Genomic DNA, 24193 nt, shown 5'->3' on the forward strand with positions numbered 1-24193 from the left:
TGCCCACATCCCCCCACATCTTAGTGTCATCAGCAAATTTGAACATGGTGCTTTTTACCCCCATGTCCAAGTCACTGATGAAGATGTTGAAGAGTGCGGGCCCAAGGAGAGTGTGACAGTCTACATGTATGCTGGTATTAGGGTGCAGTAAATTAACTCCACTGTAGGATAGTACTTGTCCTGTTGCGGAGTAATTTATGCCACCACAATACATGTGTAGATGGTGACTGGGGCTCTCTGAGGCATGAGGGTGCTATAGTGCAGGGGCTGCCTTCTGGCTAGTAGGACAGGGCAAATCAGGAAGTATTTGATTTAGATTTGGATTTGGCTAATTTGGAGGACAGTGATTTGGCTGAATCAGCCTCGGAAGATTCAGTGCTGATTCAGAGAGGTTTGGCGATTTGGGTTGGCTGGGGAGAGGCAGGTGCACAGCCAGGCAGCTGTATGTTCTTCCACGGCTCCTCTGGGTGTGCCTGCCTCTCCCTGGGTGGGGGGAGCTGCGGGAGAAGGCCCCATGGCTGCCCTTACCCTGCCCTGCCCCGCCCCATCCCCCACCTGGCCCAGCCTCCTGGCACTTAAAAAATAAATAAATAAAAAATAAAAACCCTGTTCTCACTGGCTGCAGGAGTGGTGATTGGGGCCTCTGGGCGCTCGTGGCAGAGCTCCCCCTGCCTCCGCTTGGCACCCATGCCACAGCTGGCACATCATGTGGGTGCAGCGCAGCTTGGCAGGGCACTGTGTTCTGTCTGACTGTGCACTGTCTGGGAGCAGGGGCCACTGGGGCTGAGCGGTGCCAGGCTCTGGCTGACACGTGAGGCTGCCCCAGCTCCCAGACGGCTCAGCAGGGCACTGTGTGCTGTGCTGCACCAGTGGGATGCAACAGGTATGGCATGGGTGCTAAGCGGCGGTGCCAGTACCTGCTGCTTCCCACTGCCCTGGGGAGGGGCTCTGCCACAAGTGCCCAGAGGCCCCAATCATCACTCCTGCAGCCGATGAGTATGAGGCTTTTTTTTTTTTTTAAAGTGCCAGGAGCCTGGGCCAGGGCTGGGACAGCCCTGGGGACTTGTCCCATGGCTCCTCTGGCTGTGCCTGCCTCTGCCCTGGTGGGAGGATCTGCGGGGACTATGCCCTGCTGCTGCTTGTCCAGTCCATGTGAAGAGGTGTGCAACGTAAGCGCGGCTCACTCCACAACAGGGCAGAGCCCCCGCTCCCAGCGCTGCTGCACCTGCATCAGTGCTGGGAGCAGGGGCTTTGCCCTGCTGCCACTTGCCCCCTTCCACCTGGAGCGAGCCACGCCCACATCCTGCCCCCACCCTCGTATGACCTGGTCTCAAGGCCTCTAACCATGCACGTGGCCCTCCTTTGGACACTCTTGAGCTTCTCCACATCCTTCCTGAAGTGTGGTGCCCAGAACTCGATATACATCTCCAGCTGCAGTATCACCAAGGCTGAGTAGAGTAGGAGGATGACATCCTTAGCTGTGCTTGATATGCCTTGGTAGCTGCATGCCAGTGTTTGATTACCTCTGCGAGCTATGGCATCGCATCAGTGACTCGTGTTCGCTTTGCTGTCTATCACAGCACTCAAGTCTCGTTCAGATGTGGTGCTAACAAGCATAACACTGCTGAGACTAAGTGTGTTGTGGATTATTTCTCCCTGGATGGAGCACTTTACATTTCTCTGTATTAAACAACATCAGGTTGAGGTCTGCCCACCTCATGAGTCTGTCCAGGTCAGCCTGTATTGCCAGCCTGTCTCTGAGTGTGACTGTGTTCCTCCATAGTTTGGTATCATCAGCTTTTAATGTCTGAATCCAAATAGTTGACGAACATGTTGAAAAGCACTGGTCCAAGTACTGAACCCTGATGGATGCCACTGGTCACCCTCTGTCATGACCCAGTTCCGTTAATCAAAACTCTGTGTCCTACCGTGGAGCCAGTTACCTAGCTGCCAGACTATAAAGTAGTCAAGGTTGCATTTTCCCAATTTTTTTCATGAGGACTCATGGGACAATAGGTCAAAGGCTTTTCTGAAGTCCAGTATATGACATCAACCTAATTTCTCCCATCCAGGTGGTGAGTAACCTGATCATAGAAGGAAATGAAGTTGGTTTGGCATGACCTGCCCGTAATGAAGCCATGTTGGCTATCCTTCAGAATGCTGCCTTCTGCTAGCCTGTCTGTAATGGATTCTTTTATAATTTTCTCCAGGATTTTACCAGGGATTGAGGTCAAACTGATTTTACCTTGGTCTTCACAGGCAAGGCCAGCTTCTAGACTACTGCACTGGGCAGCACAATTTGGGGAGAAAATGAGCAGCCCTCAGTGGTGAAAGAGCACATGCAAGGCATCTGATGGTGCTGAGGAAGTTGGCTGATGTGACTGTAGAGCTGCTGGCCATTATCTCTAAAAACTTGTGGCAATCAGGGGAGGTCCTGGATGATTGGAAAAGGGCAAATATAGTGTCCATCTTTAAGAAAAGGAAGAAGGGGGATCCAGGGAACTGCAGATCAGTCAGCATCACCTCAATCCCTGGAAAAATCATGGGACAGGTCCTCAAGGAATCCATTTCTAAGCACTCGAAGAAGAAGGTGATCAGGAACAGTTGGCGTGGATTTACCAAGGGCAAGTCATAGCTGACCGACCTGATTGCCTTCTATGATGAGATGATTTGCTTTCGCTTACTCCCCACACAGTGGATGCGGGTTGACTTTAGCAAGTCTTTTGATATGCTCTGTCACAGCATTATTGCAAGTAAGTTAAGGAAGTGCAGGTTGGGTGAATGGACTGTAAGGTGGATAGAAAGCTAGCTCGATCACAGGGTTCAACGGGTAGTGATTAATGGCTTGATGTATAGTTGGCAGCCAGTATCAAGTGGAGTGCCCCTGGGGTCGGTCCTGGGGCCAGTTTTGTTCAATATCTTCATTAATGATCTGGAAGACGGGGTGGAGTGCACCCTCAGCCAGGTTCTGGATGACACCAAGCTGTGGGGAGTAGATATGCTGGGCTAGGTCCAGAGTAACGCTAGACAAATTGAAGGATTGGGCCAAAAGATCTCATGAGGTTTAATAAGGACAGAAGAATCACATGTGCTGCTGCAGACTTGAGACCAACTGGCTAAGCAGCAGTTCTGCAGAAAAGGATGGAGGGTTACTGTGGACAATAAGCTGAACACGAGTCCACAGTGTGCCCTAGTTACAAAAAGGCTAACAGCATACAGGGCTGCATTAGTAGGAGTGTTGCCAGTAGATCAAGGGAAGTGATTCTTCTCCTCTATACAGCACTGGTGAGGCCACATCTAGATACTGTGTTCAATTTTGGGTCCTCCCCACCACAGAAAGGATGTAGATAAGTTGGAGACAATCCAGCAAAGGGCAACAAAAATGGTTTGAGGGCTGGGGCACATGACTTATGAGGAGAGGCTAAGGGAACTTGTCTTATTTAGTTTCCAGAAAAGAAGACTGAGGGGGGATTTGAAAGCAGCTTTGAACTACCTGAAGGGTGATTCCAAAGAGGATGGAGCTTGACTGTTTTTAGTGGTGGCAGATGCCAGAACGAGGATCAATGGTCTCAAATTGCAGCAGGGGAAGATACTAGGTTAGATATTAGGAAAAACTCTCACTAGGAGGGTGGGGAAGCACTGGAACGGATTACCTAAAAAGGTGATAGAATCTCCGTCCTTGGAGGTTTTTAATGCTCAGCTTGACAAAGTCCTGGCTAGGATGATCTATTTGCAGGTCATCCTGCTTTGAGCAGGGCTTGGACTAGATGACCTCCTGTGGTCCCTTCCAACCCTTTAAATGACTGGAATGAGACCCTCAAATTCCAAAATCCTCAGGAGAGTCTAATTCTGTAGGGAGGATTTTTCTACCAGCTTTAGAAGAGAAGTAGTTTGTTGTAAGGAACTACATAAAAGAAAATGCACACTGTGAGCATGTTCCTTCTGAAGTCAGTGGCAAAACTCACCGAAAGCGGGAAGAAGGAAATACCAGACTATCCTTGTACTCACCACATGATTATCTGGACTATTCTCATTGTAGCTTCATTGAGTGCATTGAAAAAGTCCACCAGAATTTGTCCCTTTTCTCCCATTTTCCCAATAACAATTCCAAAGACGAGACAAAAGACAATCAAGCCCAGGACATTGATGCCATCGGAATACATGCCCACTATTTTGAATTCTTTGGTTTTGTTCTGTAGATTCTGTAGATTCAGAAAAAAATGTAACTAAACAGGGACAGGGTAATTAGTTTGCCAGTCCTAAAATGAAAACACATTTAGCTCTTTCACTAACAAGAGTCACCTTCTCAGTCATTCGGTTCTCATATTTGCAGCTGGAACTGGAAGGTTTAATGTCACTTTAAAATGCCTTTCTGAGCCTTGTTTTTTAAAGCTCTTGAGCTCCTAAGCCTTGCTCTAGGTGACAGTGGTCTCAAGGTTGTTCTAATGCATGATCTGCTTCTTAGGCCTCCTTTACCTGTGCAGGAGGTGCGACTGTGGGATCATGCATTAGATTTCATCCCAATCCTGGGCTCCCCATGCACCAACAAGAAGCAAGCTCCTATGCCTGGGAATGCCAGGTGAGGGGCTCACAGCTGCAGTGCATGAAACCCCTGGGACAGGAGGATTGCCACTGGCAGTTTCCCCACTCTGGGGGTTTCACACACCCCTGGGACTGGGAGATCGCTGCAACACCAATCCTCCTGCCCCAGGGGTTTGCCAGGTGGCACTCTGTGGGGACCCACCATTAGCAGCTGTGGGACTCTGGGGCTGAGAGTCTCCAGCAGTTGTGGGGAAGAGCCTACTACATATGCAAATTAAAGCTTGATAACAACAAGCTATACAGTTAGTACATATTTTTGAGGTTTAACTTTACAGCTGGTGGAGCTTTCTATTGTGTGATAAGCACTTTATGTGCATATCTGGTTGAAAGATAACTGTACAATTAACCAGTTAATTGCACAATACCTGTTACATGTATAAGGGGGCTTTAGTGCCTTGTGAATCACAGAATATAGTGTATTGACTCTAGCTACACCTCCAACATGCCTGTGATGCACAATGGGGAATGAGAGCAAGGACAAAATCCTTAAACCAGCTCAATGCCAGCCATGAAGGTCCTTTGCTTAGATTCTTGTTGCTAGATTGCCATAAAGAGACCTAATATAGCAGGTAATCAGGTTCAGGACATTCAATTTAGCTCTCAGTTACATATACCTAATTCAACTGAAGTCAGTAGAGCTATGTACTTGATGGCAGAACCTGGTACACAATTTTTCTGTGAAAGACTTAAACTGCTTTGGTTCAACTTTCTCTAGATCTCAGGTGCAGTATAGATGTATGAGGGGAAACATTAAATATAATATTTATGGGGCAGTGGAGATTCTCTACTACCTTCAGTTTCAAGTTTGAGTTACCGTCCTTTCATTTAGGCTAATGTCCCCTTACTCTTATATTATGAGGCAATATTAAAAACAAATGTAAAATCAATATTCATTATACTGCATTGTTCATAATTTGTGTCCATCTATTAAATCCCTTCTTACTCTTCTCCCCTCTAAGCTAATCTCAGTCTTTGCAAGCTGTCATCCAATGCAAGTCTTTCCATAATTCTACTCAGACTGGTTAAACATCTATTTTACTTTTTCAGTCTTTATTTTATCTTGAGGAGCAGCAGTCAACATTTAATACATGCTATCAGCTAACATGCTGTCAAATTTTCATACCATTTTCTACACCTTTATTTTTGTAATACCTACTAGTATCTTGTTTTTTTTTAACCTCTTCTGCACATGGGATATGCATATTCAGACAACCTTCCTATAACAACTCTATTTCCTTAAGCCATTCAGCATGTTTACAGTTCACCAGCACGTATGGGAACTTTGGGTTATTTGCATGCTATCTTTTATTTGTCCTGTTATTTTCCTACTAAATCCTCCAGGTTTCTTATATTTAGCTAGTGTTTCTAGCAGTCCTTCTTCATTTTTTCTAACTTAAAAAGCTTTGTAACTTGGATAAAAATTTATCAGTTTGCTTCCTCTATTAGCCACTTATTATCAGTTTAATCATTTACTAATATTTTGAACACGCATTTTTGTTTACAGTCTCTCTCCAGTTCTAATATCTGTATTTTAAAAAAAATAAAAAAATAAAAACCACACCTTGGAAGCCTCTGTTGTCATGACAACTGTAAAAGGTTCTTCTGTAACCATGGAGCCATTTTTTTCCAATTCGTTTGTAAGTTTTACTTCTTCACGTTTGGTTTTATACTAAAATATTAGGGAGAAGGGGTAGGAAATGATACATGTTATTTGGAAATAATAAGCAAGTGAGAAATGAAAAATGGCAGAAACAGGAAAAGATGCACAGTTCAGGCATTTGTAAGATTTTTAGCCAGAAATAACGTACATATGTAGAGTTTTCAAATGAATTTGAGTCGCTGGTTTTTCTTTATGTCAAGCACTCTAAATAAACATACTCATGTCCGTGTAGGAAGGTGGAAAGGCTGCTCTGAAGGTTTCTGGTTACTGCATGCAATGTCTGTAGTTCCATGGGGGATGGAGCCGAATGGGTGCGACTAGCAGAGGGGACTTCCAAATTCAGCAGGATCCAAAGCAGGATTTCTGACAGTCATTGTTTGAGAGGTTGGTAGAAGTAATGGGGCCAATGTCCTTATGAAGTTTCACTGGCTGTTCCTCCTTTTATTGCTGGAGAGGACTCATGCATGTGGGTGAGGCAGCATCTTTTAGGCTGCAATATAAACTCCAGAGCTACTGCTGCCACATAGGTAATGATAAGATCAGGGTCTGAATTATGGGGGAGCTAAGGGGGCTGAGCCCCCACATAAGAGACTAAGGTCTCTTATCATAATGGGGGGGGGGTCACTTAGGTAGACTTGTTAATCAATGAACTGGTTAACCGCCAAGGCCCCGCCAAGAGTCAAAGTGTAATTAAGATGGCTATAACCTGTGTAACTGCAGAGAAGCTACATACTGGACTGTGTGCCTAGTGCAAAGTACAGGTTTATAGATGTTGGTAAACTACACATACTGCATATGCACTGAATTTTGGCCAAAAAACAGTTAACATCTTTTTTTGGAAATGGGTTAGCTCTATTGCATAGGAACTTCAGAGCCATACAGTAACTCTGGGAAGGAAATAAAAAGGAAGCAAACAATATCATAAGGTATAACAAATATATCTCTGCATTTTTCACAACTTGAAATGTGAAAGAATCAAGAGTAAGACAGGTGGGTGGTACGTTCTTCTAGTCTCTGAAGACACAATAAACCTTAACTCCTACATTTCTTGTTTTTTCTCAAGAGCTTTTTCTACTAAAATCTCTTGTTTACCTTAAGAAGAATACAACCAGATGCCAATCAGTTTCAGCAATGTGCAGCAGAATTGAAAGACATAATGATGAGGGAAGGTAGGTACAGATTTCATTAGACAAAGGGAAGATTTAAAGATTTTCTCAGAAAAATCTCAAGAACTGGGAAATACCTTTTCTCCAAACATTCTACAAGCTTTCTAGTGTAGCTCTGGTCTCTTTGCTGTGCAAGAGCCACCTGGATTTTTCATAACTAATTCTTACCACATTTTGTCTTATGGGAAACTTCACACAGTTTGAAGAATGGAGTAGGTGGCAATAAAAGCTACCACAACAAAAATGAATGTTTCTTCTTACCTGTTGAAAACAAGCCTGGACAAGGTTTTCTGGGAACATATTCCTGTTAAAGTAATTAAAGACATTGCAATATTATGATCTACTGAGGACAATCCATTTTACAAATTAAAATAAGGTAACCAATTACTGTATACACAGAAGGGGGCGATGATGTGTTCTTGTCTACAAATCATCTATCCACACACAAGAGTAGCAAATTTATCACTGTCAGGTTTGAACCTGAGGCAGAGAAAAAAGTTCAAGCCTTCTAAATGTGAAGATGACTATTTTTCTACTGTGGAATTCTCATAGTCATTTTTCAGGATTTGTCATTTAAATTATTCAGCTAGCAAGTCCAGAATATTTCCACTATGGTTTGCTGTGTCCATTAAGTGTATGAGGAACATTTTAAACTCATTTTTATATGGTTCATTATGCATCAGGTAAAAGTGTACCAGAAGAGGAATGATGTTTTTTATTCGCATTGTGCTGTGTGTGGGTTTGTGTGTGCATTCAAAAATTAATCTTGGCTGATGGAAAATTCCTGCATATTGCTGCACAAGAGCCTTTTTCATAGAGTGAAAAAATAAAAAAAATCACCTTGCTGGCTCTAGTGGTTGGTATAGATTAGTTGCCCCTCTCTGCGAGTGACCAGCACTATATGTTTCAAATGAGACTGAGAAATCTTGTAGTCTGTGATTATGGAATAATCAGCACAACAGGAAGGTGTATACTACTCCTGTTATTCAGAAGTTGGTTTTGCCCTGAAGTCTGAAAGCTTATAACACTTTCAAATCTTTATTAAAATCCTTTCTTTATTTTCCAAGTTCTTAGTCCTTACTTGGGCAAAATTCCTTTGAAGTAAAGTGGAGTCTGCACAAGTTCAGTTTTTACTCCATTCATACAAAGACATCAGAATTTGAGTCTCAACACTGGATAAGGTGAACCTGTACAAAAGTAAATACAATTTCTTGCAAAAGAATTTAAGGCTACCATTGTAACTTCTAGGTCACAACTGTAAGCTGGTTGGCAAGAAAGGCACCCAGAAGACTGTGATTAACAGGGAAAAATTCTCTAAAATAAATATAATTTAATTACTGCTTTTCTATCTCCAAATCATCCTCTTGTGCTTGAGCTACAAATCAGCACTGTACGTGCTGTGTGTCTGGAGAAATGGTCAACAACAGGCTTAATTAAGTACTCTGCTGCTGCTGACTGCATGGAGCCCTGCCAATGACTTCTGCTGCAAGTATACTGCTACAGCACGCCATCTGCTGCTTGTGGCTGGTTTGCCTAGTAAGAAGGCAACAGAGACTGGGAATGCCAACCTATGGGGTGGGAAACACTTATCTATAATGCTGTAACAGTAGGTTCTGGGACCAGGGACTTCCAGCATGCCTTGCCCATTGAATCTGCAGGTGTGCTCTAAATTGGGAAGTTTGCAGGTGGAGCAACTCTAAGCTTATCTCTCTGCACCCAGACTCAAGTCCTCGATCTATGGTGGGACTCGGATGGCCATGGTATGCACAGGCCTCATGCTGCTGGGACCTGCTGCAGCAGAGATATAGACAAGCTCAGATAATCAGTATAGACGGATCAGTGTCAGGATGTGGCAAAAGGTCTTATTTTGAGCTGTGGGACTTGAAAACAGATATATTGTGAATACAATACCTATAGGTGTTTGCTTAAAAAATACAGTTTTGTGGGGGCTGAATTATTCTCACCAGCCATAAGAACACCACATAAATTGAATTTGCATAAAATGAACCTACTTTATAATGTAAGAAATAGGGATAGGTTCCCCTGTTGGCTGCTCCTGGGGTCAGCTGAGTTGAGTGCAGACAAGCAGAGCCCCAGGCGGTGCGGGGCATGGTCCTCACCTTAGGCCAGGCAGCAGTGGCCCTGGGAGCTGCTGGCACCAGCTGACTGCAGCCACTGGGCTGCACTGTGCCCCAAACCCCCAGGGCTCTGCCTGTCCCTACTTATCCCAGCTCCTGCTGAAGCTGTCCTGGGAGCGGCCAAGGCCGCTGGGCTGCACTGTGCCCTGGCGCAGGGAGCTCCCAGGGCTGCTGCAGGTGGGTCAGGTGTGTAGACAGGCAGAGCACCAGAAACAGTCTGGAGCCCCTGAGCCTGCAGCGGCTGCCAGCCCCAGCCTGCTCTGGTCTGGCTGCAGGTGGCTGCCCGTCCCTGGTGCAGCCCTGGGAGAGGTAGGTGTCACTTGCTTGCAGCTGCTGGGCTGCGCCATGCCCCAAACCCCCCAGGGCTCTGTTTCCCCCAGGGCACTGTTCCTCGAACCCCCCAGTGCGGTAGACCCCAGCAGCTACAAGCAGGCAGCGTCCGCCACTCCCAGGGCTGCAGCAGGTGTGGGCAGCCGCCCGCAGCTGGACGAGAGCAGGCTGGGGCTGGCAGCCGCTGCAGGCTCAGGAGCTCCAGGCTCTTCCCAGTGCTCTGCCTGTCTCCACCCCAGCCCCAGGTGCAGCGGTCCCGGGAGCTGCCAGTGCCAGCTGCCTGCACCAGGGCACAGTGCAGCCCAGAAGCTACAGGGAGCTGGCACTGGCCCCTCCCGAGACAGCTGCAGCAGGAGCTGGTGTAAGTGGGGACAGGCAGAGCCCCGGAGGGTTCGGGGCATGGTGCAGCCCAGTGGCTGCCATCAGTTGGTGCCGGCAGCTCCTGGGGCTGCTGCAGCCAGGGCTGGGGTGAGTGCTGCACTGCCCGGGGCTCCACTTGTCCACACCCAACCCAGCCGACCCCAGGAGTAGCCAACAACAGAACCTATCCCTATTTCTTACGTTACTGTATAAATTAAGTTCTTTTTATATAAATTTGATTTATGCGGCTTTCTCCAGATCAATGCTGATCGCATATATGCGAATTTACCTCGCACATAACGAATTTTGGGTACAAAAGGGTCATTGCGTAAGAGTGAATTTGCATAAATCGACCCCACATAAATCGAGGGAAACCTGTACAGAAATTATAAAAAAAAAACAAAAAACCTAAACACCTACAGATCAAAGTGATGGCAGACAGAGACAAACTATAATTGGAAGGAAAAATCCATAGACACCTTTTTTTGTAACTACTAAGCCATTACTGGAAATGAAATCCATTTGTCAGAAGTTTGTGCTTCTCCTAACAAGTTAAATTTTATTTAGCTGATGCCAGCTGTGATTTACTGGGGACCCAGTTGCTCAGTTTTTGTACATATTTCATCAGGCCAATTTTTTTCTAACCACTTCATTTATCTATCCTATTACAAGACCATCATCAGGAAGAGAAGGTAACAAGCCTGCCTGGAAAACTGACAGCACAGTGAATCTGTAGAGTAGGTAAGCCAAGGAAATTTACATGGAATGCATTTGTTGCCTGCCTTTCTTTACTGAGAAGAGATTCCCAAGCAGAGAGTATCAAGAGATTCTTCTCTTGAGAAAAGAGGCACTTAGCCACTGAGAAGAGGCATCATAACATCACTGCACCCTTCTGCAATTTTCTATACCCTAAGAAACAACAGTGCTGAGTACCTTCCTGAAACCATCCCACTAATATCTTTTCTCTGGAAGTTTTTCTTATGCTAAGGCAGTAAATGTAAAGTTCTGTTTCTGTTAGGGGCAGCAGAAATAAACTGGGACAGGAAATGTTGACCTTAGATCCATAGGTAAGTTACTATGTGAAATGCATCAGCAACCCAGGCTGGCATCTCGTGTATAAAGAAGGGCACTTTACACGCTATTTTGTACGGATCCATCTAAAGCTATGTGCTGTTTTGCCTACTGTATGAAAAGTTCAGTTTACTCCACCGCCTGACTCTTCCAAATGATCTTCATTTGTGCATACAGTTCGGTAACTGTGGTTGCAACAGAATGGAAATGGAAAAGCTCACCTAATCAGATCTAGCATGGCATCCACTGTTGTGACCTCAGGAGTGCTACCCATCCTATCAATATCATCCGCTTTCTGAGACACCCCAGGTTTGATGGTCACAACTAGCACAATCCCTGTAATCAAGAGAGAACCGAAGTATAATCAGAGACAACCTTTCCATACCCATTTTACCTGAATTCTTATCGCCAAATGCAGTCCATAGTTATACTGTAATATCAACAGGTGTAAGTGACCCGTAACTGGAATCCATAATTAGTAAGGTTCTTTAAATATGTTAGGGACCATGATGGCTCTCTAATGCTCTTGACAGGGTCAGATATTTGACATTATTCTTTTTGGGTATATTACCTATTCTCAGTCATTCTCTATGAATCTCAAAGAACAATTACTTCAGTGGGATTGCAAATGGTTGCCTTCCTCTGCTGTGATGTTTTGAAGAGCTGCTCTATTTTTTCCTAGTTCTACATTACTAGTGTTCACATGGGAATTGGTTGCTTTGTTTTGTGACTCCACAAAGCAGAATCTGTTTTTGTAAAGATAGCCTACAGCACTCAGTTCACACAAGACTACACTTCAGAAACAGAATGAACTAAAAATAGCTTTGCTTTAGGACCACTTTTGCTCACACTGAAGTCAATGGCACAATATATATTAATTTTGAAGGAATCAGTATCAAGCTTTCCTGCAATTATAGAATACAATCTAAGCTGCTGCAATTGCATTGTTTTTATTCAAAACAAACGAACATAAATTCATTGTAGAGAGGATGAAACATCAGCATAATTCCTCAAACCCCTCCCCGCCCCAGCAATGTTTTCTAGTTACATTTATTGATACAGGCAGAGCTGACCTGGTGTAAACTCCCTCAACCGTAGAAATTACCAAGAAGCAGCTGACAACTGACAATTTATTCTGTATTTAATCTTTCTGTACATTTAGTCACTGAAAGTTCTCATGTTTATACGTAAACTATATACTATCCTAAGCCAGGACTATCAAACTTCAATGTGGCTGGGGATGCAGTCTCTGTGGGCCACACATGCTGGGGGCAGTCCCTTGGGATCTACCCTCACCATGAGGGCAGTACCAGAGGTACACAGCCCCCTCTCTCAGGTGTTCTCCCCTGCCAAAGGGCAGTGGAAGAGGCAGCCTCGTGTTAAACACTCACAGGCTGTATGTTGGACAGCCCTGTCCTCAGCTATGGAAATGATTGGTAAAATGCCTCCACAGTGCTTGATATCAGTGAAATTATAGCAGTGGTAAATGTAGCCCCATGTGTATATACTCCTTCAGGTTTTCAGCTCTTAAATAACTAACTTATGCAGAAAAAATCCTCCTTTAAATCTAGATTCAGTATTCTCAGCAGTGGGCACAGAATTTGGTCTTGTGATAGGTAGAGTGACCACTCAGAAAAGCTGTTAACAGAGGAAGTTAATCCAATGCTTTGGGTTAGCAGAGGGGCCACAGATGATTACTCTGTGTACATAGGCAGACAAGGTTCTTTGGGTAAATGTGATATCTTTTATTAGACCAACTAAATAGTTGGAAATATTGTTCTTTGCAAGCTTTCAGGCATAAACACCTTTCTTCAAGCATAGGGAGAGTCTCCTGGTGTTTTGTCTGCTCTCCTGGGTGGACTAGAAGCCACCACAAAACACCAGCAGATTCTCCCTATGCCTGAAGGAGGGTGTTTGTGCCCAAAAGCTTGCAAAGAACAATTTTTCCAACTATTTAGTTGGTCTAGTAAAAGATATGTTTACTCAAAGAACTTTGTCCTTAGACCAGCATGGATATAACCAACACCCCCATATTCTGTGTACAGGCATTTTTATGGTGGCTGAGTTGGCCGTGTGGAATTAATTTCCTGCAGTAGAGAAAAAGAGGGATAGACTACAGGAAGTTAAGAACGAAGCCGGAAAGTGAAAAAAAACCGAAGGAGAGGAATTCCTTCTCTCAAGCGGTGTGTCACAGTATATATTCTTGCATTTGGGAATGTTGGCTGAAATGAGCCTTACTTTATAATTATGCTTTTGGGACTGGAGCTGAGGAATTTCTATTTGTTTTACTTCTGGCCTTTAAAAAGGCAGGATGTTATTCAATCAATTATACCCCGCTAATAAAGAATTATAATACAACTGTTCCTAGGCAAATAGTTCTTAATTTTGCCCAGCTGGAATCCTGTGGCAAATATCCTACTGACTTCACAAATGCAGAATCAGGCTCTAAGACTCTTAGATTCCCCACAACACTAAATGGTTTGTCAGGAACCCCTGAAAAGGATCTTAGGGTGAACATTATACTTATACCATGCTAAGGACACTTAAAATGTGAGCACCTGCACATAAAAGCTCATTAACTTGTGTTAGATGCTTTCTGAGCATCTCGGTTATACCACTTCTGGTGAAGGCTAACTTGAAGCTACTTAGCTCATGTTAGGGTAATTTCAGTCCGCTCCATGGAGATAAAACAAGCAATTTGCGGTCCTTCAGACTTCCAGGGTGCACTGCTCCCCACTATCCAGAACATGGATTGAGCCCAGTATCCTGGCTCCTAGCCACACACCTGCTCAAGCAGCAAGTCAGAGCTGTGTATACAGGAAATGGTATTAACCCTTAATGTAAAATGGCTCACTTGGTTTCAGGCTGGACATAAGGAAGAACTTCTTTACTGTCCGAGACCCCAAGGCCTGGAATAGACTGCCGCCAGAGGTGGTTCAAGCACCTACTTTGAACGCCTTCAAGATAAATTTGGATGTTTATCTTGCTGGGATCCTATGACCCCAGCTGACTTCCTGCCCCTGGGGTAGGAGGCTGAACTTGATCTTCCAAGGTCCCTTCTAACCCTAATGACTGTGAATCTATGAATCACTTACTCAACTTTAGAATCTCAGGACATTGAATATTAATTGAAGTGCTTATCTGAATGTCAAGTATTTCTATTAACACTGAAAACTTGATATGGTGTTGATATTGTGAACTCATAATTAAACAGTATTAAAGATTGTGAAGACTTCAGTATTGTGTTTTACCTAGAATTACAGCTATGACGGTAGTGCAGAAATAATACACAACTGCACGCAGACCTATTTTCCCAGAAACGCTGGAGTCTAAAGCAGCAACACCTAGGGAAAAAAAATGAACAGATTTTAGAGAATACACATATCATGAATATAGAGTGATTTATTTATATGTGGAAAATATTTAATTATTCTTAATTTTTCCTACACATCTAGTGCACAATGGTAGTAATATCCAGGAAAACTTTCTGCAATAGGCTGAGGTGTTTGCTTGAGGTCTTTTATCATCCAGGTAGCAAGTACTTTGCTGCCTCAGCCAGGTAAGTCATTATCTCATCTGGATTGACTGGAGTTTCTTTTTTCTTTTGGCACTGTATTCTATTAGCAAATGTTTATTTCTCTAGGAAAAAGCTTAGGGCGCTTTGTTGATTCACCTGGTCAGGCGATGCATTATTCCTCTTAATATATATTTTTAAAAGCCATCATTTGGCTTCAAAATTTAAACCTCAGTGAGAAGAATGAAGGTAATTCACAACACTCTGGCATTGTCCTAGTCTGCTTGGTTGTACACTCAGACAACAAATGCATTGATTCATCCATGGATAACTTTTTGGTTGCAAAGAAGTTTATTTTCTTTTTCTTTAAAAAAAAATTAGAGTACACATTTTTCCGCCGGTGAGTGGGCAACTCCCTCTCCTGTGTTTAGATCTGCAAGCAAGAGCTGCTTTTTCTGTTGTATGCATCCCAAGAGCATTCTCAAACTACAACTATATTTGAAGGCAGCTAAACTTTTAACACTGATAGTACATCAACCAGATTTTTGGGAGAGATTTTCTTACGTAAAATATCTGCACTGAAGATTTAATGGTTTCCAAGATTTACAGGTCTGGCCACATGTAGCAAATTTAATACCCAGGGGCAATGGTTAAAAAAAAAAAAAGCACTAAAATAATTTGAAAACTTGACCTATATGTTTTTTATATATTTGTGATCCTCTTATATATTAAATCAGACTCTCAGAAGCTTGTCATTTTCTTTTAGATATGAAAATAAAGAGTAATGAGGATGTTTAACTTCTGAAGAGTAAGTAGATTTAAGCTCAAATATTTTTAAAGACAAATTTATCTGATACATCTCAAATATGGATTTCTGACTTAAGGGATCTTGGCAAATGCCCTGTACAAAATTATAAGTCTTTCTAAAAGATAAGCTAATAATAATAACTAGTACAGGGTTATTGCCAGCTGTAGTCCAAATTGTGCATATACAACCGTTAAAAAAGGAAATTCTTTAATTACTATTTTCCCATCTATTTGATTACTTGTAGGACCTCTCAGAGAATACAGAAGATCAAGGTTACTTACATACAGGAAACTATAGAGATGATTAAATAAAACACTTGTATCTCAAGGAAAAAAATATCTGTATTATCAATTTCCATGTACAGAAAAAACAAAACAAATCAGTATCACTATTAGCCCTGTGTATCCCTGTAATAGCAATGTCATCTGAGAAGCAAATGACAAAATGGACATTGAGATAGGACTATCATTAGATACCATATGCAGAGCAGATGGAAGGAAGCTTGCATTGCTATTGTCTGTTTTTGCATCTTACGTCACTATCGGATATGTACTTGAAATATAGATGATAAATAATGAATATTAAATTGTTTTGCGAGTAATTATCTGGACATCAAATTCACGCTTCCTACAAGTAGTAAATTCACTTACAAGATTCTAAATTGTGATTTTAAAAAGAAAAATGGGTAGATTCCACTAAAGCTTACACCAGTGACTCTCTACTGGGGTGCTGGGGCATGCTGGGGTGCTGCCAGATGCCTTGTAGGGTGCCATGAGCTGCAAGGAGATAAGCAGATATGGTAAGTGAACAAGCCAAGCTTAGGCTTGTCCCTGCCTGGATGGTCCCCTATCCCTACTGCCCATCCCATGTAAAGAGGTAAGCACTGGAACAAAATTAGTTTTTTAAACTGAGTGCCACTCAATTCACAAAAGTTATGGAGGGGTGCCTTGAGTCCAGTGAGGAATGCCTTGAGACCAAGAACTTTGAGCCTATGCAGTTATTAGAGGAAATATTTGTAAAATTTAGAAAACAAGGTAGTTAGTATTAAACCTTGTTGCATATGCTATTGCTATTAATAACCAAAGTGTAACAACCAGGTTCTGTGCCCTGATCAGTGTCAGTGGGCAGGCTGGCAGTGATGGCCTGGGGCTAGTGCCCTGGTCACTCATCCCTAATTACACTACTGATTAGTTATGTTGACCTACGGAGCATTATTAATCTTACCCATAGTCCTAAAGGGGCCGGGGGACATCCTTAACAACACAGCTTTGTTTCTGAGTTTGCTTTCTGATTGCTCAACACATGGCAAGCTGTACCCAGGCAAAATATGTAAAACCCTCTGTCCTCACTGGGCAGATGGAGCAGGGCATTCTTTGGGCAGATTGGTGGGGAGAAAGACTAAAATGTGGCCCTCCCTGATTGGACAAGGCTTGGGTGATGTCACACCAGGTATAGAAGAACTACTCACTGAGGTTCTGGGTCCCTTTGTCCTGGGGCTGCTGAGAGCTGCATTGGGAGCCAGAAAACCTGCTCCCCATAGAAGGGTTTGGGGATCTCCCCCGCTCTTTGCTGGAGAGATACGCAAACATTATTTGAAGGGAAAGCCTCAGATAGAGGGTGAGAAAGTCTGTTTCAGAGTTTAAGACTCCTATTTCCTCCTTTTCTTTTTTTTTTTTTCTTAAGTGGGTTAACACCACGGGGGTGTTAATCTCTGAAGCAAACTGCCCAGGAATGGGTCCTGGCAGTTACTGGCAGGGGCCTGGCCCCCTCTGTTTTGTAACTGTATTGTCTCAGTGTAGGTTATAGCTGAAACCAGATGTCCTGGGCCCAGGCAGAGGCATGTTTCAGCCCAGGCAGAGGCTTCTGTTTCAGCCTAGCTGCATGGTTGAACCCCAGCTATCTGTTCAGGCCTTAAGGTAGGGTGGCCATTGATACGAAACCTGATGCCTTTATGTCCTCTATTTTTCTCTTCTTCAAGACAAAAGTAGAGGACATAAAGGCGTCAGGTTTTGTATCAATAAAGGACAGAGTAGCAGAAAACTGGAATGTCCTCTATGATGGCCACCCAGTGGGGTAGGCCTGACCTCTCCTTCGAAGTTTTCTTCTTGCAGTTTCTGCCCAGCAGAGCTGGGATTGGGACTAGGAATTTAGGGATGTGGCATGCTGTCTGGAGCCACAGTTAACCGCTCAAGGCCACCACATTTAAGCAGGGATCGCCCTCCAGGGGCCCTTTGCAACACAGGAGGACCCATTCTCTTTAGCAGCTTCCTGTGGCCCAGCAAACCCGAGGAGCAGTTCAAAGGACTCTCAAGTAAAGCCTCTTCCTGTAGCCCATTGCTAAAGGTCAGGTATAAGGGTGCAGGCCCCTGGAACTACCTTTTAGGTGACCCCAAGTCCCAAACTGCCTGGGCATGGGTGAAGCCTCCCCAAGAGGGTGCAATCTATGAACTATGCCTTGTAGTCGGTAGTGTTTTAAATGACATTAAGCATTTTCTTTGTTTTCTTTGCCTTTGTTTTCTGTAATAAATTTGTTCTCTGTGTTTACATTGCTTGCGATGAGGGGTTTTTGTTTAAGTAGAGCACCCTAGTAATTTATTTAGTGTTTCCCAGGTGGTCTGAGTGGGGCTTGAGCCAAAGTTAAATTTATTTAGACCCCAAAATGGAACCTGGCCCTTGCTGCTGCTAACCAGTGCCTGGAAGAAATGTTACAGTATGACATAAATTCCTAATTCTGTTAGCTCCAAATCAGGTTCCCCCTTACAGCAATTCAGTTTAGGGCCAATAAGGCCCTGCATTTTTAACTTAGCTACCTACTGTGTTGGTGAGCAAGTGATGCTGGAAGCCATCTCACTCTCACATGCCAATTGCAGATGTGTAGAACTGCCATATATTATTGTGTACAATGCAGCCTGGAATAAGATAGACATGTCTTTTTTTTTTTTTTTTTTAAAAGTATAACAAAGAAAAAAAGATTTGCTCTTGTAGCAAGTAACTAATAGCAGCGGCTAGGGACCTGTGTCCCTTTTATCTGCTCCTTGTAGATTTCCCACACAGACATTACTTTCACTTTCACTCAGTAAGTGGCAGAAGCTCTTCTTACCATATTTTCTCTCATAATACACACCCTAACTTCCAGAACCTTTTTTTGGTAAAAAGTTGAGTGAGGTATGTAAGAATATATAACAGCAGTAAAAGATAGCCCAAACATATCTACCACTAACATCCGAGGCCCTAAAAACTATGAAACAGATGTGATTAAATACACAGGGAGCTACTCTGCATAAGAAGGGTGTATTTTTTTTACACCATTATTTTCCAGAAAAGAATGTCATACTTTAAAAAGCACTTCAGTAAAAGGATCTTCCTCAGGTTTTATGATTCTACCTGTGGAGCAAAGCAGTCAAATAGTATTCCATGACAGTTCCCATACACACAGAATGATGTATACCAGCTACTTCATTCTTTTTTCTTTTCTTTTTATTTCATTTTCCCTTTGTTTGTATTAGTTTCACTTAGGGAAGCATGGCATACATTTAACTTATCACTCTAACAGATCCTTGCTTTGCGCATAATTGCTGGACCATCATAGCTACAACATCAATTTAACAGTACTACTAAAAAAACTGCAAACAAACGAACAAAAAACCAAATGTTCGTCAAACTCTACCAAAACAAGACACTCTACTGCATAAGTTTCTCCCCCTGGAGAAAGATTGGTTATTCTGTTATCCTAAGACAGCTGCTAGTCACATTGCTTAATACACCTGAGGAAGCGGAGCAGTAGAATAGAACAGGAAAATGCATTTGATTTGGAGTGTGGAACTTTAAATGCTAGAAGAGAAGGAAGAACTCTAGATTTTAATTCTGTAAACTAAGCATTCAAAAAAATCACGAGATTGACAAAAATTGTGTGTGGGGGGGGCTTGTTTTGTTTTTTGAGGTTTTGGGGACTTTCAGGCAGTTATTTCTTCCAGGTACTTAATGCAAAAATTTCAGTTTATATTTAATCACATGACTTCAGGAGGTTGGGCTTTAACAAAAGAGCAAATACTGCATGGCTTCTAATAAAATCATGAGAGTTGGAAACAGTGAATTAGATTAACACAATTGTCATGTGGCTTCCTGTTCTGTGTCCAGCCTCTGGCCTTTGTATTTGGGCTCACCCCTGTTAATTATGTAACAGCAAAAATGCATAGATTTTCTGAGTTGCTTGTCAATTTCATTTTTTTGCTGTTAAACACTAAACCAGATTTCCAGTGAGACTGGACAATAATGTCAATCACCTGTAATATCTGAAGTCTTTCAAAACCTCTTTTGATTTTACTTGTACAAATGTAGTGTTGTTTTCTGGAAGCCCTTCTTGTATATCATGACCCCCACATTTGGAGTCAAATCTTCTTGCTACCTAATGGAAAATTAGGTTCCCTACCTGTCCTGCTTGCCAGGAGGCAGTTTTGTTTATGTGGGACACCCATTTAAGCAAATGTGAACCAATATTCACGAGAATTCCACCAGGAGTCATTAAGAAGCTCCTTTTCTCTCCTTTTTAACGGTCTTGATGTTCCAGTTATCAAGCTTTCTTAGGGTAATTGTGCTGTCTGCTAGTTCCTCCTGATCTCTCTCTTCCTATCACAACTCTAGAAACTCTAACTCTTTTTAGAATCACAGATATGGCGCATGGAGATCAGTCTTCAGTAGTAGGTAGGGTTTCAGCTATAGTTAACAGGAAAGAGGCTGAATCAGCTGAAGAGTAGGCTCTTTCCTTCGTTTATGCATGGACAACTCTGGTTTTTTTTCTTCATCCTGCCTTTCAAAAACAAGGTGTGTATTTTATTCTGGGGCATGCTTTATGGGAGAAAATGTGGTACTAGCCACCCTTTTGGTCATGTGTTTGAACTTTATTTTTAAAGCAATGTCTAATCTCTGCCCCCCCCCCTCAGTGTATGCCTCTCCCTATCTAGCCATCTCTAGCAGTAATTTCTTTTTTGTTATTTTCACGGTTCTATGTAGTGTTGATAGTCTGCCTCCTCCCTCCCCCCCAGTCACAACAGTGGAATTTTCTCTTAACGTGCAACCTCGGTGCAGTGATAGACTGAAGGCCTAAAATGCCATGACCCATCAGCTTCTGTTTCTAGCTTTATATGACATTTTGAATGAGAGATACAATAGCTTTGGGGCTTGGTACTTGCTTTAGCACTGGAAGTTCCACAGATATAATGTCTTGACATTGTGACCTTATAATTTATGTAATATACATTTTTTCTCTCCATTTGAGACAACTGTCTTATTTGTACTAGGGCACCTAAAGAGGTGCAGGTAAAACAGTGCCAACACAATTTAGAAAAAATAATCCAAATCTCTAAATCAGTTCTAATAGCTCTCTGCAAAATATGGTATTGCACTGCACTGTACTGTACAGTAATATGAATCATATGATACGTATTGGTATTCACTTTGGATTGATGGCATAATGTTACCATTCCAAATTCATATAATGCTCTGCAATGGTGTGAATTCAGAACTCCCATATGATCCTGACATAGAGAGGATGGGGCTAAGGAGTGGGAATGTTCCCAGGCTTACCATCTTGCCAGTTCTACAGGGGTGGGGTGACTGCATCTTTGCTTGTTAATTATTCTCTTCACCTGTGATATGAGCAGTCTTGTCCGAGAGCAAGAGTCTAAATTGCTGGGGCTTCTTGTTCCATTGCCCCTCCAGATCATGTCTGTATTAACACTAGTGCTGCTACGGTGGTATCAGTGAAGAATAGGTCTTGCACTTGGATACTTCAGCAATTTTTTTTGGTGCTCTACAGATTATGAAAGTCATCACCAAGTGCATATCTGCAGCATTTCTCCTCAGTTCTCCAAGCTTCTAGCAAGGCTGAAAGGAGGCAATTCAAGATCAGTGGAAACTGACAGAATCCATTTCTTCTACCATCCCACTTATCCTGCACAATAAATTGATCATTAAGTAGAATCAGCAAAGGGATGGATGGTTTAACAGTCTTTGCCAACAGTGCTACATTTGATGATCAAGACATAAATTCTCTCCTCATGGAGACTGATTTCACAGTGTTCACCTGGCTGGTTCCCAGCACAGACAGCAGATTGTTGTGCTTGCATGTAATGCTGTTTGCTGAGAAAAAAAAAATCTAAGCAAAGGACCATTTCATTAATGAAAAGATTTTGAAGTCTTACTTGGCCAAACAACTGCCAGCCATTTAGCAAACTTCTATCCGGTATCTGTATCTTCTTTAGACATAGACCAAATTGTGGTGCTGTGAGGAAATGACTGATATTTGGGGACACAAACAATGGGGCACCATGGGAGGCAGCTTCCCTTAAGCTCTCCCTCCCTCATGGTTTTAGTATCTAATTTGCCATTGTAACAGAAAGATTAAATCAGGATCATGGCTATAAAGAGACAGAATGGAAATATGGAAATAATGGAAATATTTGAAATATGTACAGCTATTATACATACTGGAATGGTAATTAAGGGGTTAACCTGTGGGGAAAAAATCTAGTTTCAAGTTGCACCAAATTGCACTAACTTTACTGCATTGTTTTGCATATCATTTGTCTCTCTCTCTCTCTATCTGCTACCTGTTGCCATGTCAGCTGTCACCTCCAAATGCAAAGCTAGGGACACCTCAAGTAAACATAACCATTTAAAAGTGCTTTTTAGGCTACTGCAATGGTTGTATTAAAAAAAAAAAAAAAAGGAGAAGGTATTTCAGGATGTATTTAATGCATTTCAACAGGTAACTGAAGTGCTGTATACAAAAATCATATATTTGATTGGTTGCTATGTGATATGCTTTGTGTGAATCACAGTTGGTAAAACATCAAGTTTAGTTTTAGGAAAAGAAAGGAAGGAAGGAAAAAAGGTCTTAATGTGGTGCATTATATATGATTTGGACATAAGCTCAAAATGTATGAAGTTACTTGGCACTAGGACACTTACAGAAAAGCTGCAATCTCACACACACGAAGAAAAGGCAGAATCAAAGTTGCAGACACACTGGACGTCTCTACACATGCTATTAATGCAACTGAATAAGCTCTGGCACAGTTCACGCTGGAATTTATTGATCCCAGGGGCAGTGTTTACACTGCATCCAGGACTGTAATATGCTGAGCCAGCTGGGAGCAGCTCTGGCTTGCAGGGAGCTGGGAGGTCAGCCTGCCAGCCAAGGGCTGGTCCAACTTGGCTCAACGTGCTGCGAAGGGCCTGGCTGGGGCACAAGCCCCTGCACTGAAGCATCCTTGTGTCCCAGCCAGCTGCCCCACTGGCATCTGCACATGTGTTGCAGCATGCTAAATAACGCCGTGCAAGACAGTACTTATGTTTACAAGTACTAACCTATGGCAGTGGTTATTAGTTTACAGTGGCCTAATAGGGCCACATGTGTAGACTCTGAGACTTTAGTGCAGAGCTAATTAGGCAACTGCAGTAAACGTCTCGTGTAGATGTGCCCACTTAATCATAAGATACAATGTCTCAGTTCTGATTTCCATCATCTCTGGCAAACAATTCTGATTTTAGATTTAATTTGCTTTTCTGAAATTACTTTACTTTCTTCTGACAGTTCTGCTTTACTCTGGAAATTCTAATTTATTTCAATAGCTTATGGTCAAATCGCTACAACAGTCCTCTTTTAAATCCTCTTGTATTAGACAGGTATAGTTGCATCGGTATTTTCTATATTTGCAATAGAAAGTACTATAAATGCTAAGATATTTTTTTCAATTGTGATTAATGATTTTTGATCAGGAGTTGGATGTCCAGTTATATTCTCATTATTGACGTGTGTTGGAAGCTTATACATTTTATTCATACACACTTATTTCAATACAAACTCATTCAATGAAACGCTCCTTATACTTCAAGCCAGTGGTTCTCACCCTTTTCAGACTTGGACAATTCCCAGTCTCTGCTGCATAACTGCAGGGCAGAGGCTGGGGAGTCTGTTCCCCATGATCACAAAATGGGGTGAGGAACAGGCTCTCTAGCCTGTTCCCTACTCAGCTCTGTAAGCACGGAGCTGGTTGGGGAACAGGGTCCCAAACCCTCACTGGCAGGGAGCTCCCAGTGCCAGCTCCGCAACCATAAAGGCAGCACTGGGAGATCCTAGCATGGCTGCTGGAAGGTTTACTGCACAGTAACGTTTACTGCAGAGTAGTATGTGCACATTTAGACCTAGCTGGTGTGTCTACACGAAACACTAACTGCACAGTAGCCTAATAACACTGCACAGTACTGTGCTGGGAAAAATCCATGCTAATATGCTACTGTGCATGCACAGTAGCGTTAGGCTACTGTGCAGTTAGCGTCTGTAAAAAGCCATGAGCCTGCACTACTATGCAGTAGTGCCCATTACTGTGCGTTGATCTAGTACTTAGTTATGCAAGTACTAAACTTAATGTCCTGTAACGATGGTGCATTAATGAATGTGTAGACACACACACTGTGTCTTGAGTATGGATCAGCCTTGTTTTCCTTAATTTTACACTTCCTTCAAACATTATCTTATTAATG

The 24193-nt window shown here is 42.8% G+C and overlaps 1 protein-coding gene across 1 annotated transcript in view; it reads right to left on the minus strand.

Annotated features, from left to right (window-relative positions):
• The window catches only part of SLC1A1 (solute carrier family 1 member 1), a 100199-nt gene that overhangs the window by 28146 nt on the left and 47860 nt on the right, over window positions 1–24193 (minus strand). Inside the window, exons 3-7 of the mRNA XM_019555331.1 lie at window positions 14579–14671; window positions 11549–11663; window positions 7690–7732; window positions 6164–6271; window positions 4009–4202 (exon numbers count right to left, since the gene is read on the minus strand). Coding sequence (XP_019410876.1) covers window positions 4009–4202; window positions 6164–6271; window positions 7690–7732; window positions 11549–11663; window positions 14579–14671 — 553 coding nt within the window. The remainder of the gene's footprint in view (window positions 1–4008; window positions 4203–6163; window positions 6272–7689; window positions 7733–11548; window positions 11664–14578; window positions 14672–24193) is intronic.

Source organism: Crocodylus porosus, unplaced genomic scaffold (genome assembly GCF_001723895.1).
Source record: "Crocodylus porosus isolate Cpor-Errol unplaced genomic scaffold, CroPor_comp1, whole genome shotgun sequence".
NCBI lineage: Eukaryota > Metazoa > Chordata > Crocodylia > Crocodylidae > Crocodylus > Crocodylus porosus.